Consider the following 16,429-nt stretch of genomic DNA (forward strand, 5'->3'; position numbering starts at 1 on the left):
GCAGGCGCACTGCTCTGCCCAACCGCGAGCCATAGAGCGTGCGCAGTGCCTGGAAGGCCTGTGGGGTCTGTGGGCGGGGCTCCGAGCCGGCCCCGCCCATCTTGGTTGTCATAGTGAGGCGGGACGCACTGAGACTCCAGGATCCCAACAGCTGGAAGCTAGAGGCTGGTGTCATGGAGTACACGGGGAGCCAATATATTGGGGAATATGTAGACGGGAGGTAAGGGCCTCATCTGACTCATGTCTTAAATCTGTGACTGGTTAAAGACGGCTGCCTTTGCAAAGCACTTTGTGCCAGGCACTTTCACAAACTTTATTCCTTTTATCCTTCGGGACAACGCTTTCAGATATGATTGTTTATTTCCATTTTACAGATAAGAAAAATGAGACCCAGTGAAGTAAAGTGACTTGCTCAAGGACACATATAATAAGCAGCATAGCTGAGATATATTCATTCCATATATACGTGTGTGTTTGCTATCTGCAGTTTTAGATTTGGGGATAAAAAAATACTAAAAAATGTCAAGATCCTTGCTCTCATAGAGTTTACAGTCTAGTTGGTGTATGGCCAATAAACAAAGAAATGGGAAGATAATTTCAGATAGTGGCTTTGCCTGAATCCTCTCCTCCCCACAGCAACCCTATGAGATAGATACAATCCTCATTTTACAGATGGAAAAAGTGAGGCTTGGAGTAATTATGTAACTTGCTCAAAGTCACCTCATTGGCATTTGGCAGGTCAGAGATCAAAACCCAGGTCTGACTCCAAAGCTCATGAGCTTTCTATGGAGCCCTGCTGCTGGGCTTCTACAGAGGACACGGCCAGTTGGGGCTGTCCTTGAAGGCTTTCTGGAGGAGGAAATATTGAAGATGGGCCCTGAGGATTGGGTAGGATTTAGGTGGGTAGAGATGCAAGGTGAAGAATGTTTCCGGGCAGAGGAAGCAGCATGAGCAATAGTTCAGAGGACTTATAGGGGGAAGAGCAGGCAGTTCAGTTGGGCCGGAGTGTAAAGAGAGTGGGGGCCAGAGCTGGAAGGGTGGGTCTGTGCTCTGGCATACAGAGATCTGAGTACTGTGCACAGTTCTGTGAGTGGGAGGAGCCACTGATGGATAGATCCTTTGTAGGGCTGGGCACTAGGAAATCTAATTTACTTTGCACTGTATCTCTCCTCATAATGCATATGTCACTTAGTAAATGTTGGCTGAAAGAATTCATAAAAGAATGAAAATAAGAAAAGAAAGAAAAAAAGGAAGGAAAAGGAAAGAAAGGAAGAAGGAAAGAAAGGAGGAAAGAAAGAAAGAAAGAAAGAAAGAAAGAAAGAAAGAAAGAAAGAAAGAAAGAAACTTGTGATATGGTAATCATGTCCTCACTATGGATTGAGGTCTTTATCTCTTCTTTTTAAAAAAAAATAAATGTAATGTTTATTTATTTTTGAGAGGGGGGGAGAGAGATGGAGTGTGAGCAGGGGCAGAGAGGGGGGAAGACACAGAATCCGAAGCAGGCTCCAGGCTCTGAGCTGTCAGCACAGAGCCCGACATGGGGCTCAAACTCATGAACCACAGTGTAATGACCTGAGCCAAAGTCGGTGGGTCGTTTAACTGACTAAGCCACCCAGGCACCCCCGTTTGTTCTTTTTAACTTACTTTGAATTTATAATGAAGGCTTTTTGCCTTGAATGAATAAAAGAAAAATGGGAGGGAAGGAAAGAGAGGAAGAGAAGGGAAAGAATGAGGGAGGGAGGCGGGGTGGAAATAGATCAAGTCAGAGCCCATAGTTGTCCCAGGAAGAGGTAGCAGGACCCTGAACCAAAGCAAAGGCACTGGGGCTGCAGGAAAGAGAGAGATGTATAAGTTTGGGAATTTACATTGTCAGGACTTGGCAACTGATTGGCTCCCAGTCCCACTCAGAGACTGCCTCCAGTCCCAACTCAGTGCCTGGCTCTAGGCTTTGAACCTGGAGGATTCTGGTACCATTCGTGGAAATTGAGAACTCTGAGAAGGGGCTGCTCTGGAGGAGGAGAGTATGAGTTTCATTTGGGGGGAGCTGGAGATGCCTATAGAAGGTCTGAACAATGAATGTCCAGTTTGCCATTTAAAAAAAGGGAGCAGGGTTCTAATCTCAGAGAAGGGTTTTGATGGAAACGGAAATGGTAGATGTGATTTCAAGCAAAGAGATAAAGGAGAAAAGGCATTCTCTCTCCTCTCACATCTCGCAGTAGAATAAGAGCAAAATCATTTTTGAGTTCTTAGTCTATATTGGGCATTCTGCTGTTGTTTCATAGCTATTATTTCATCCAATTATCTCAACTTTGGGGAGGAGTATTGTCATTATCCCCATTTTACAGAGGAGAAACTCAGGCTCATCAGAGAGGTGAAGGGGCTTGCCCAAGGTCACACAGGCTCAGAGGTGGAGCCAGGCCTGGATCGGGCCTGGTGACCCCAGGTCTGCATGGCTCAGGAACTGTGCTTCAAGCACAGTGGCATCTTCTGTCTTCTGTCATCTGCTCAGTCACTGCACCCTTCTGTTTCCATTCCTTATGCAGCGGATGTTTGCAGAGCACCTGTGTGAACAGAATCATGATTCCAAGAACTAAGGATACCAAGGTCTTCATTAAGAAGCTTCAGTGAAATAGGGGATACAAGGAATACAATTACAATGCAAGGCAGAAAGTGCTGAGCATCCAACGGAAGTACACACGAAAGCCTAAAGAAGTTCAGAGTTAGAAGAGGTGACTTCCAGCTAGCAGGGAGGAATAGAGAAGGAATACAGGAACGAAGAAATGAAGGGAAGTGTCTTTCTTCAGCACTCGCTGCATGGAAGGCCCTTCACTAGGAAAATCATTATACATTATCTGAGTTGATCTTGGGCATTAATCTCAGTCACTTTCACACATGAAATGAGTGGTCAGCTGGTCAAGCTGGGCATCCCTGCCCTGTGCTCCTGTTAAGTGCCTGTCTTTCCCCCACATGACAATTACCACACATTATGTATTTACTTCATTGTGTCCCCCACTAGACTGTGCGCCCCCTCGAGGGGCGGGGGGTTACTTCGTATGCCTTGATCATTGTTGTGACCAGGTTGTACCCTGCAGACCAGACTCACCACGTATGGTAGGTGTTGATAGATAGTGGATGCTCTGGAAATATCTGTTGGAAAAAAGGGAAGGAAGGAAGGAAGGAAGGAAAACAAAAAGGTTTAGGGAAGTCTCCAAGATGATACAGCCAGGAAATGGTGAGATAAGATTCAAGCCTATGTCTCCTAAGTTTCATCCTTTTCCAAATTCTCTACAAGTGGTATAGAGGGCAGGAGTAGGCTGATCATGGGGGACAGGGAAGACCCAGAACGAGCTGCCAGGAAACCTGGCCCTAGTCTCTGCTTCACAGTGCTGTGTGGCTTTGGGCACATCCCTCCCCTCTCTGGGCCTACCAACGGGTGTGTCGGGGGAAGTGTGAACTCCAGGACAGCCTGTAGGTAAGGTGGAAGACCGACAAAACTGCACCTGCCCCCACCTTCAACAACACAGACCCTCTCATTTTTTAATTTTTGAGGGAACCGAAGAAAAAGTTTGGTTTTGAACAAAATATTACTGGGACGGTAACATCAGAGGACCCTGAGGATGAGGTTCCCACTTGCTTGCCTGTGCCTGTCAGCTCTGATCCTCCAGCCGCCATGCACGGTTCAATCATTTCCCTTTGTCCTTGCAGGATGGAGGGCGAAGCCGAATACCTCCTCCCTACCGAAACAAAGTATGTTGGGGAAATGAAGGACGGCATGTTTCATGGCCAAGGAACCCTGTACTTCCCCAACGGGAGCCGCTATGATGCCATTTGGGAAAAGGGACTGGCCGTGAAGGTGATCAGCCTGAGGAGGGGAGGTTGCAGAGAGCAAAGCCTTGGACAGGAAAATCCCCCACTATGGAGCACCCTGACCTCTCCATCCAGTGCCCACCTCCTTCCATTCCCTCTTCTCCCTTCCTACTGATCTCCCAGGGTTCTGGAATCCTCTCCTCTGGATCCAGAAGGGCCCCTGGAGAGGCCATGATGAGTTTGAATCCTATTGTGCCACTAACTGTGTGACCTTGGGCCCACGACTTCCCCTATAAACTGGGGACAATAGTTGTACATCATATTGCTACTGTAACAAATTACTACAAACCCAGTGCCTTAAAACAACAGAGATGTATTACCTTACAGTTCTGGAAGTCAGAAGTCTAAAATAGGTCAGCAATGCTGCATTCCTTCCAGAGGCTGAACAGGAGAATCCATTTCCTTACCTTTTCCATCTTCTAGAAGCTTCCTGCCTTCCTGCATCACTCTGACTTCCGCCTCCATCATCACCTCTCCTTCTCTCTGCGTTTTCCATCATTTCATCTTCTTTCTCTCTGGCCCCCTCGCTTCCCTCTTATAAAGACCTTCGCAATTATACTGGGCCCACCCAGATAATCCAGGAAAATCTCCCCATTTCAAGATCCTTAACTTAATCACACCTGCAAAGTACCATTTGCCACATAGGGTTAACATTTTTACAGGTTCCAGCATTTATGTGTGGGTATCCTTGGGGAATCGTTATTAGCCTGCCGGAATAGTACTAGCCACTTCCTAGGGTGGTTGTGAATGCAAATGAGGTGATATCTGTAAGCCCTTTGCTCAGTCCCTGGCATAGAGCTGGCATTCAGTGTTAGGTCATAGAACTGCTGCTGTCACCGCTACTGGTATCATGACAAACATCTGACCCACCTAATCCCACCTAGTATTTGTGGGCCATGAATACAGTTCAGGGAGCCAGTGCAATGTCCTGATTTATATGGGAGAACAGTTTTCTCTGAGGAAAGGTCTATTGCTGTCATTGGTTTTATGAATAGCCACCTTAAGAAGGTTAAGAAACATTCCTCTTTTACAGCTTGGAGACTCTAAGCCCCAGGAAGGGGATATGACTTATCCAAGGTCACACAGTGAATTAATAGTATCAGAATTTCCATCTATGTTTCCTGATGCCCAGGCCAATGCGACCCCTACATCCTGGGGATTCCTTCAGCGCTAAGGCAGCAAAAGCAGAACGTACATGTTTGGACAAAGGGCTATGACTGATGGCCATGACCTTTTCAGCTACGACTGAATGCTTACTCAATGCCAGGCACTGTGCTAGATGCTTTGCCAGTACTATCTCATTGAATCGGCCCTATGACATATATATTCTTATCATGCGGTTTTGCAAACGAGGAAACCAAGGGCTCGGTCATCTGCCCAGCATTGCGCAGTGAGTTGCCACATTTTGAGTGCCAGTCACAGAGAGCCCAGCACTGTAGCCATTCCTTCTAATCATTACAGCCATAATGGCTGTGATAGTTATCACTTCTCTTCTGCGGCAATAAGAAAGCCACCTCTCCCCTTGACATCCGTCCTTCTTGGCAGAAGGGCAGCCTCATGCCTGCGCGCATGCTCCTTGTCTTCCAGGGCACGTACACCTTCTCGGACGGGCTGCAGTACGATCCCGAGCACTGGCATTACTGCGACGGCTATGACCGGAGGTTTTACACCGAGATCTGCTATGGCTTGAAGCCTGCAGGTACCTGGGCACCCGCCCTTTTCTTCACACCCAGACCGAGAGGGGAGGGCCGAAGGGCCGTGGCCTATTGAAGGAACCCAAAAGAGAGGAGGCATTGAGCAGAGGCCGCAGGACACAAAAGAGCCAGGTTGTAGAGCCAGAAAGACCAGTCCTCACATCTCCGCCGTACCAGCTGGGGACCACAGGCAGGGCGTTCACAGCTCTGTGCCTCAGTTTCTCTCCTGCGAAATGGGATGATAGCATCATCCACCCCACAAGTGTGTTGAAAGTAAGATAAGGCATGTATAGGGTTTATAGCAACGTCTTGCTCACGGTGGGCGCACGGTCCATCTCAGCCACGTTATTCCTAGAACCAGCTGTAGCACAGAAATTGAGCAGCACCAAAGGAGCATGAGCTCCGTGTATCAAGTGCTAGCTGGGGCTCTCCAGAATCTCCAGATGACCCTGCCGTGCCTGCTGGTCTGGTCCCATGTTGTATTGGAGGAAGCCAAGGCCCAGGGGTCCAGACATGCTTCCCAGGAGCGGAGTTCCCAGGGGGCCCAAGTCTTCCTCTCTGCATTCCCCGTATCATCAGAAACCGTGCTCCGTCACGGAGGGTTACGTTTGGGCTTAGACTCTGGACTCAGAGAGCAGCCACTTAAGGGGCTCCTCTGTGTCTCAGGGGCTTGTGCGAGGTCCGCTGCACCTCAAGAGCATAGTTTCTGACACGGCTGAGACAATGCATCCAGAATGACACGTGGGACAGTGACTTTTCAAATTATAAGAATAAATCCTAACTTAGGAGATGATGGGGTGTAGTTGACTGAGCCTGGAGCTGGAAGGTCTGGGTTTGAGTCCTAAATTCCCTGTCAATAGCTGGATGAGCCTGGGCAAGTCAGCCTCCATGAGGGAAGAAACCTCCAGAAAGCACCCAGGGTGGAATCAAACCCGGCTCAAACCGTGGCTATGTCACCTTGAATCAGTTAGTTGATCAGGTGCGCCTTCTCTCCCTTTGTCTCCTTTGTCAGCTCCTCCCCCCACCCCAGTTATTAATTTGGGGGTTCCCAGGGCTCTCCGTCCTTAAGCCCTATTCTGTTATCCTTCTGTACCCTATCCCTAAACAAGCTGATTCGCTTCTAAGCCTTCATTTATACCATCAGCTTCCAATGGAAATCAAAATCCCTGAGCCCTGGGTTCCTGCAGCCAACTTCCCCAACACCTGTGTTTGTCATCCCTCACTTTGTCTACACTGAACTCATTACCTTCCCCACCAGCCCCTTCTCCCCCGGTGATTGCTCCCTCAGAGACTGTCGCTCCAGCCCACCTAGATGGGCTGAGTCCTGCCTTCTTTCCCCATGTACAAGCAACTACCTGGTCCTGTGGATTCTACCTCTTAAATATATTCATCCATGTGTTCATCACATAATCCCTTACCTGAGATCTAGGTTTGACTCACTCTGGGCCATTCTACACTCTGCAGTCACTCTACCCTCATCTTTGAGGAACATGACTGGGATTGACACTCCCCGCCCCCCCCCCACCACATACTCTTCAGTGCCTCCTCACTACCCTCAAGATAAGGTTCCAAATTCTTAAAATGACCTGCATTCTCTCGCTCCTGCTGCTGTCCCCAACCTCATCCCACGCTATCTGCCTTTCCTGGATAGTCTCTCCTCCTTCACCATACTGGCTATACCTCTATTCCTTGAAAAGACCATGATCTTTCCTACTGTTCCCTCTGCTGGGAAGCTCTAACCCCTCACTTCACCCCGAGAACTCCTTCCCATCCTTCAGGTTTCAGCCTAATGCCCCTTAGCCTGGGGTTCCTTCCCTGAATTCCCAGACGAGGCAGGGTCTCCCTGTGGCATACTGCAGAGCAGCCGTGGCTGTGCCCAGAGCTCTAACATGAGTGCACAGAGTCTCTCTTCCCAAGTCGACTGAGTTCTACGAGGGCGGGGGGTCAGTCTTATTCACTGATGTGTCCCCAGTGCCTGGCACGTTGCTGAGCACACAGTAGGCATCAGAAAAGAGTTACACAGGGAGGATAATACTGACTTCACAGCAGGGAGAGATGGGGGTGTGGGAATTAAGGCAATGACATTGAATTTCCTGAGTACCTACTCTGGGACAGACACTGGCTGGACTGCCGGGGACCTGAGAGCAGAGGGCACAGTCTCTTCCTACCAGGAGCTGCCAGGCTGGATGCCACTTAAGAACCTCGTAAACGGCTCCTCCTGGGCTAGTTATGACAGGGCCTGGACTTTGTCATGGGCTCATCACCCTGACTGAAGCCTGTAGGCAGAGAGCGAGCCCCTGGCCACAGACACCCAGCTGTCACATGGAGACACTCAGCTGGTTTTGTCAGAGGTGGGGCTCGTGGGCAGTGCAGTGACCTTCCTGGCATCCTTCCTTCTCCTCCAGCAATTCCCAACACAGCAGCTTTATCCTAAGTACCCACTGCCTGCCCACGTCACTGGGAACTTGGCAGAGCTCTGCGACAGCCGCCTCTTCGCCTCAAGGGCGGGGGTGGGGGGGGGTGGGGGAAGCTTAAGGCTGCCCCTCCTCCTCGCTGAGTATCTGTGAGACAGCACTGGCATGAGGCTCCGGGGAGAGAATGGCTGGAGAGCGTTCGGCACGGAATAAGTGCTCCGTAACCGTTAGCCAATAATACACAGAGGGGTTATCATTAACCAACACAGGAGCAGCTGTGCGCAGGACTGAACCCACCCCCCCACCCCCACCCCCTGCCACGAGCCGTGAACATGGTGCTCTGCTCGGTGGGCATCCAGCCCTCGGTCCAGAGGACAGGGAATTACAGGAAACACACATTAGAAAGATCCCTAGAAGTTATTTATTCCAACCTTGCACCCATTACTCGGGCCTCAGCCTTCCAAGATACACAACACGCAGGGCAATGTGACCTACAAGGTGCACCAGCTCCTCTTGAGCTCCTGGTGGTTTGGACGCCCCTGGTCCTGTCAGCGGTGCCCGGGACATCAGCGGATTAACCTGTAGGTTTCACGGCCGGGTGTCTAGCTGCTATCTAGCTGGAGAGTCTTGGGCAAGTTACTTGACCTCTTTGAGACTCAGTTTCTTTATCTGAAATGGGACCACTGGATGCTGTGAGAATTAAATGACACTGGCAGGAGTTAATGAACTTCCAGGCACAAGGTAGTCACTCACTAAATGGCAGCTGTTGTGGTCATTTTGGTAAGAGTCAAAATTCTCCATTCCTGGATGCTTGCCCACCCGACGCATTTCTTCCTACGGTTCTCCTTACATACGCCCTGCTCCACATGGTTTCCTGAGTGAGGCCTGATGACTCATGCCTCCAACCTTCTGCCAGACATGCCTTTCTGTCCACATGGCTGACTGTGATGCACCCTCACGGTCTCTCTGCCTCCACAACCTATGCCCTTTGGCCTGGTGTCCCTAGAAATGGAGGATGGGGTCAAGGAAAGAAGTTGCGGGTCTAGTCCCCAAGACCCTGCTCACAGAGCCATTTTCAGGAAGCTGCTCTCGGGCACTGCTCCTGCTGCTCTGAATCGGCAGTGTTCAGCCCAAGGGCGGTAGCAGATACTCATGTGAGCAACCAGCCAAAAGTGGACGTTAGGGAGACCAGGTTTAGATTTGGCCTTGGTAGTGAGCTGATTATCCACTGTATCTTTTCAAGGGATCTCTCAAGTCACCAATATGGACCCGCCTAGAAAGATCCCTGAAGGCTGTTACGATTGTGGAGATGGCTTCTATGACCCGGTCACAAGGATAATCAAAGACTATAGGAACCGCTTTTTGAGAAATGCAGGTATGTTCATTCTGACACCCTGTGGCACACGTTTTGTCTCCTCTCATTTACCCATAGGTTTGTGCATATGTGTGCACACACCTGTGTGCATTTGGTGAGAAAGAAACTTTTGCTGATAAAAGCCAAAAATTATTATCTCTTTCACAATTGGGAGTTCTTACAGCTGACAAGTCTGTACGATACAGTCACAGAATGAGGCAAAGGACACTTGTGGTTAACTGTGACTGCAGAGAAGTATAGCATGAAAAGGATTAAAGTACATATTTTTGCGTGCTTCCCTTTGACTCGTATTTAATGAGCACTTACTAAACGCTAGACACTACAGGCACCAAAGCTGGACACCAACCCCCTTCCTCATGGAGCTTATGTTTTGACAGGTAGCAGACAAGCACCAGAAAGGGTTAATCGCATCATGGAATAAGCCCAGTAAAAGGGGAAAACGTGGCCCCAGATTGGGGCAGGGGGAGAGGTGAAGGCGGGGAGTCCCAGGGAGGTGGGAGGGATGCTGTGGGAGCACAGAGAAGGGAAAACTCGTCCAGAATTGGAAATTCAGAGGGTTTCAAGAAGGAAGTGACAGCTAAAATGAGACCTAACGAGTAACTGGGAGTTGGCCACAGGGCATGAAGAGAGGTTTTCCAGAGAGGAAATAGCACAGGTAAATGTCGAGAAGGTGAATGATACCATGTGGTACCAGAATGCTGGCTGGCGCCCTCAGCCATGGGAGTACGTTGGAGGATCCAGGACCTCAGCTGGTGAGCGGACACAAGCTGATCAGGCTTATGGTGACCAAACTCAGAGGAGGCCAGTGTACAAGTAAGGACACTTTCCTTTAACATGGTGATTTGGAAACTTTCACTTTCCTAGAGACACAGTCCCACTAGGAATAACAAGAACAATGGACCCTCTTCCTAGAAAAATGTGTGTGCACACACATAATCATGCATATGCACACACACACGCACACGCGCACACATTTTTCATATAGTCTTAAGGAGTACTTCTTAAGACCCGGGTCAAGAAACCCTGCTCTAAAATCAGAACAAAACTTCCAGGGAGACCGGGAGGCCTGGGCTGGCTGATGAGAGCCTCCTCTCCCTACAGGGGCATTTACTCAGGGAGTCAGTGGTCATTCAGAAAGTTGCCTTGTGATGCTGAAGTAAGAGTAAAGGGAATGGTCAGCTGGTCTTCTGGCTGAATCCTGGAGCGGAAATAGCACTACCCCACCGGGGGCTACTGCGGGGAGGGTGGCAAATGTTCACATTCCACGTCTCCTGACAGTTTGCTTTAATGACTTCCCATTTGCCATTGACAGGGTAGATTCTGTAGAACACTAATTCTCCTGGATGTTAATAGGCTCTCTATGAAGTTTCTTGATTGAGTAAGCTAAAGAGATACTGAGTGAAACAATGCTCAACAATTTCATTTATTGAAGGGCTTCTCAGGGCCATTAATATGCTAATATACTTTGTACTTTTCCTTCCCAGCACTTATTTCAACTGTAATTAAAGCCTCATTTGTGTGATTAATTGCTTGAACGTCTGTCTGTTCCACTAGACTGTAAGATCCATGTGAGCAGGAACTCTGTCTCTGTATCAGGCAGGGTCCAGACAGGAGGACAGAGTGAACTTCGTATCAGGAAATTAGTTAAATAGATATTGGAGTACTGAAAAAGCATCGAGGTGACAGAATAAATAAATAACTGCAGGGAGCGACTACTACCTCAAGAACTGGGGGAGGAGCCGGAGACTGGGCTATTAGAACCTAGAGGGTCAAGAGAGGGCCCCCCAGAAGCAGCAACCCAGACCTGCGGGGAGGGGCCGCTGCCCAGCAGGGCTTCTGGAGAGAGAGCCATAAAGCGGATGGTAGGATCCCGGGGAGAACTGTAAACTGGAAGTGAGTCGGGCCGCATTGCTGACATTGACACTGACGCGAGCAACCAGCAACACAGAAAAGAGCGTGTTCCCCTCTGCCTCCATGTGCCTGGCAGCATCTAACTGGGGGCCAGCCGGCAGAGCAGAGATGTGTCCCACAGCTCGGTCCCGACTGCAAAGTGAGAATAGAATGGTAGGTTTGGAGCTGAGAGTTAGCAGCTCGGTCACTGGCACAGTCCCGCCGCCCTTTGGTTGTTGTTTGGCGTCCATACTTACTCTTCTGTCCTACAGACGGTGCCCTTCTGTGTGACTCCTTGCGAGGAGGCTTCATACAAATGCAAAGATGCTCTCGCCTTTCTTCCTAAGGGGGGAGTTCCTCCCCCCTCCCTCTGGGGCAAGTCCTGGGGATGAAGGGCGATTGAGCAGGGGTGAGGGGGACTGACCACCTGGCTGGGATACAGGGTGTCAGTCAGGAAAAAGGCATCATAAGTGATAGGTCTTAAAGAATGAGCAGGGATTTTGTTAGCAAGGATGTTGGGGAAGAGCATTCCATGTAGAGGGAACAGCATATGCAAAGACACAGAGGCATAAAAAAAAAAGGCATGGCATGACTAGGGAATCAGAAATTGTGGTTCCCAGAATCCTACCAAGCCATGCTTGGTGATAAAATTGAAAATGCATCATGGCACAAACAGATAGAGCACTGAGGATTTTTAGGGCAATGAAGTTACTCTGTATGACACGACAGGGATGGCTCCATGTTGTTATACGTTTTTCCGGCCCCGTTGAACGTACGCACCAGAGTGAACCCGAATGTAAACTTTGGACTATGAGGTGTCGGTGTAGCATCCCCAGAGGCACCCACTCTAGTGGAGAATGCTGACAATGGGAAGGCCACACATATGTGGGGGCAGGGGGTATACACAAAATTTCTGTGCCTTCCTCTCAATTTTGTTGTGCATCTAAAACTGCTCTGGAAAAAACAATAGCCTTTAAAAATGCGTCATGAGAAGGGAAGGCCATTCTTAGGAGTTTTGGAGAAGGATGGACACCGATGACTGGTCCACAAACACTTAGTGGTTAGTTGCCGTGGCTCTGACTCTGGGTTAGGCAGCATCATAGAGTCTTCTCTCAGGGAGCAGGAGAAACCGACAGTAAATCAGGGTTGCCACAAGAGAACCTAGGAGGGATACTTAACCCTGGAGGTCAGGGTCAGTGGGCCAGCAAGGTTTCCCAGAAAGAGCAAGATCTAACGGGAAGCCTAAACAAGAGCAGACACGTGCAGCAGGGTTGGGAAGAGTGTTAGAGGCAGAGGGAACAGCACGCGCTAAGGATAAGATGTGGGAGATCGCTGCCTATTTAGGGGCTACAAGTGGTTTGGGAGCATGGGACAACAGTATGTCGAGGGAAGAAATGTAAGAGAGGAAGCCCCAGGGGTGGGAAGGGGAAGAGCAGTAGGGGGAACAAGGGAGGGTAGTGTAGTAACTGATTCATCATTTGGAGAGATTTCTCTGGTTGCATATAGGGAAGGGGCCAAAGGGGGTAAAACTAGATCGGAAAGATGGCGAGATGGCGAGAGAGGAGCACCTGAAGGGTTTCGGGCCCCAGTGCTCTGTGCCAGAGGCCCAGGTTCCGAGTCCGGGCCCAGCTCTCAGGCTGCCTGCTGGCTGACCCTGGGCCAGTGCCTTCCCTCTCTGGGCCCCTGGCTCTTCATCTGTAAAATGAGGGGGTCAGGCTGGATAATTCCTAGGGTCCTTCCAACCTTAAGAGTCTGCGATGGAGGAGAAAGGTAGCCAAGGGGTATTTTGGTCCTGATATTATAGGACAGATCGAGCTTGGAGCGTCCTGAAAACCACTAAAAGGAGTCTCTGTGTATGGCCACCCAGTCATTACCTTTGACTCACCTCACCCTGCCAGGGACTGATCCGGACTTCTGTCCATCTCCTGTTTTCTCCGGGGCCCTTTCTCCCCTGCATTCTGGTCTGCCCCCATAAACAGTGCTTCCTGTTGGCCTCCTGAAGGTACAGGGCTGCCGGCCGTGCGGGCCTAAGGTGGTGCCTGAGGCCATCCCAGAATAAACAGAGTGGCCCGAGCCACTGCTATTACGAAGTACATGCCACCTTGGCTGGGTCAGGGCCGGGGACGCTCTTTTTATAGGAGGTCACAGGCTAGGGCACCAGCAGAAGGGTCGCCTTTGGTTCACCCTTGGGCCTCTCTGGAAGGCCCCGGCTCCTTCCCTGCCTCGCACTGGCTTCACCCCCCAGACCTGATGGGAAAGCCCTAGCCCACTGAACTACGAACCATGCCTGACAAGCCCGGGTTTGCTAGACTTGGGTTTTGAGAATGCCTTTCTTACCTGGGGAGGATGTACCTGCTCGCTGGAATCGGATGGGAATTTAAATCTATCCTTCCACTCACCAAAAAGCCTTTGAGTGTCCACCGTGTGCTGGGCTTTGGGGATCTGAGCAGGCAAGAGTTCTCTCAGACTGTGGCTCTCAAACCTTTGGACCCAGGCCCACAGTAAGCAGCAACGTACATCACAACCCAGTACACACAAACACACACACATTTGTACGTATTCTTTGTACACATGATGTACTAGGATATTTTCTATTTTAATTTTTTAAGTTTATTTATTTATTTTGAGAGAGACAGAGGGCAGGAGAGGGGCAGAGAGGGAGACAGAGACTCCCAAGGAAGCTCTGAACACTCAGCGCAGAGCCTGATGCGGGGCTCGAAGTCACTAATCGTGAGATCATGACCTGAGCAGAAATCGAGAGTCGGACGCTTAACCGACTGAGCCACCTAGGTGTCCCTATTTAATTTTTAAAAATCCTGGTTGCTAGGCACTGAGTGGATTTCACAACCCTCGTGAAGTTTGGGACCAACCATTGATAGATCGTTGTCCTAAGCAGCCTTCCCTGACCAACCTCCTCCCTTCCCCTCTGTCTCCTTCTCCGTTGGGTTAGGTGTCTCTCCTCCATGCCCCACCAGCCTCCCTAACAGCACTTAGCCCATAACTGCGGAAGCATCTTTATTTGACTAGCTCCCCCGCTAGACCAGCAGCTTCTTGAGGGCAAGGACCAGGTGACTATGTATGATTTATCACCGGGTCCCCCCGCACCGAACCTCACACAGGTCCCCAGACTTGGAGCTGATTAAATGTTTATGGAAGAAAAGCAGGTGGGAAGGCAGAGGACCTGCCTACAAGCCCCTCATATTCTTCAACAAATTATACAATATTCAGTCCCCAGCACGTAACAGACAACTTATTATTGTGAATAGTAAAAACAATCCATTGTATTTCTCCACACCTCCCAAGTTTTCAAAGCTGCTTAAGCTTTGAAAAGCTTAAAAGCTTACGCATCAAAGGTCTCAAAGCAGCAACCCTCTGGCCCAATCTGGTCTGCATGGTCTGTGCTTGGCTGGCCTGTGTACCTACTTGGGGCATGTACCGCCCAGGTCCCCACCACTCCCTGCTGTCCGAGCCCCAGTGGCGTCAGTCATTTCTGGTGCCCACCTTAAAGCTTTTGGGCTCAGGAGCACTGCATCTCAGGTGGACTTCCCACGCATCCAGTGAGCTGGGAACGCGGGTGGCCTGGCGTTAGGGAACTAGGTCTCCAGTAGTGAATGGCAGACGACAGACTGCTGGAGGTGAGGCTGGATGCAAACCCGCTCCCATCTCACTGCAGGTCCGGGGGTCTTCCTACTGCACTTTGCTGCTGCCTTTGTTGGGACCATAGAACCATAAAAGGTAGCAACTCAATGCAGGCAGTATTTCCAATCAATACAGCAGACACAAAGCAAAATAGAGACGGAGCTAGGACTTGCCTCCCATGGGAAACTGGGAGAGGTCAGAGAGAGGTGGTGGTTAAAAGCCCAGGATCTGGAATCCACACCTCTAGCCGCCCTCTGGTCCTGGATCCACCACTGGCTAGCTTATTCCTTGTCTCCTTTTGGAGGCTCAGTTTCCTCATCTGTAAAATGGGCCTTCTAGTAGTACTTAATCTGGAGGTTAGGGAAAATGAGATTAAGTGTGTAAGACACCTGGCCCAGTGCTCGTGTCCTGTGGTTGGCGGTTGTGACTGGTATCATGGTGATTACTGACTCAGGCTGGAGGAGAGGGAGGCCCTGGGATTTGCTGAGGTTTCTCTGGGTGCTGGGGGGACAAGGAGGCTGCCAGGAGAAACGAGCCTGGATGTGCCACATCTGTCTGCTTCCTTGGGGGTTTTGCTTGGGAAACAAAATACTGCCGAAACACTGGGCCCTGCAGGCCCTTGATTGTGGCCTTTAGAGCCTCCCGGCTCATCTTTCACCATCCTGTCTCTTCCACCCCATGTTCCAGCTCAGCCAGACGAGCTGCTTCCACCGATAAACACACCTGTGTTCTTACCTCGTGTCCTCCCCCAGCCCAGGATGCCCTTCCCCCTCCTCTCCACCTGCCACGGTCCTCCACACCTCTCTGTGGTTGGCACGTGACAGGAGGCCACGGAAGAATGGCATGGGATGCTCCCGGAACATCCACAGCTCAGGGAATGTAGGGGACCCTTGCCAGCCCCTTGCTAAGCACCGTACCTGCTTATCTCCTCTGCTCTTTCCTGCCATCCCAAGTGGGTCATTCTTAGGAGCGTCGGTTTGCAATGAGGACACCTGGTCTTAGATAGGTTGATACGTTGCCCCCGGTCAGACAGCCAGCCGGTGACAGAGTCGGAGACGAACCTAACTCTTGCCCACATTCTGTTCTTCTTGGCTTTGTGTCCTGGTTTATTCTTTACTCGGTCATCTCCCTTCCTTGACGGAGCCGTGGCTCATTCATAGTTGTTCCTGCAGGAAGCCCAGGCCCTGCCCCCCGCTGGAGCTCTGCAATGCTCCTAAATGAACGAAAAGGTCCATTGTAGAGTCTTAAGACAAAAACACCACCATCCCCAAAGTGAAATGCTACGTTATTTGATAAAGGGTCCTTTACACACTGTGGGCCAATAAGGAAGCATTCGAAGATACTGGGGATAATTACCCTTAATATGGTGGGAAATTGGGAGATTAACCCTTACCCTCCTCCCCGTCCCTGTCATTCTGCTCAGGAAGGATAAGCCAGGGCCACGTTAGCGGTTTGTACGTGTGTCTCTTCGTGTGGCTGTGGCTTGCCTCCACGTTACTGGTAGGAATCATTTGCAAAATAACTGCACCACTAATCCTTACTCCCTCCCC

At 50.2% G+C, this 16,429-nt stretch overlaps 1 protein-coding gene across 2 annotated transcripts in view; it reads left to right on the forward strand.

The window, feature by feature from the left end:
• Window positions 1-49: 49 nt before the first annotated feature.
• Window positions 50-16,429, forward strand: part of MORN5 (MORN repeat containing 5) — a 29,795-nt gene continuing 13,415 nt past the window's right edge. Inside the window, exons 1-4 of one of the 2 annotated variants that reach the window (XM_025913124.2) lie at window positions 62-220; window positions 3,706-3,853; window positions 5,455-5,566; window positions 9,219-9,350. In XM_025913124.2, the coding sequence (XP_025768909.1) occupies window positions 174-220; window positions 3,706-3,853; window positions 5,455-5,566; window positions 9,219-9,350 (439 nt within the window). In that variant the 5' untranslated portion in view covers window positions 62-173. Of the gene's footprint in view, window positions 221-3,705; window positions 3,854-5,454; window positions 5,567-9,218; window positions 9,351-16,429 lie in introns of those variants that run through there. The other variant, XM_086683921.1, reaches the window with a different exon arrangement.

Source organism: Puma concolor, chromosome D4 (assembly GCF_028749965.1).
Source record: "Puma concolor isolate L17-30 chromosome D4, mPumCon1.1.hap2, whole genome shotgun sequence".
Taxonomy (NCBI): domain Eukaryota; kingdom Metazoa; phylum Chordata; class Mammalia; order Carnivora; family Felidae; genus Puma; species Puma concolor.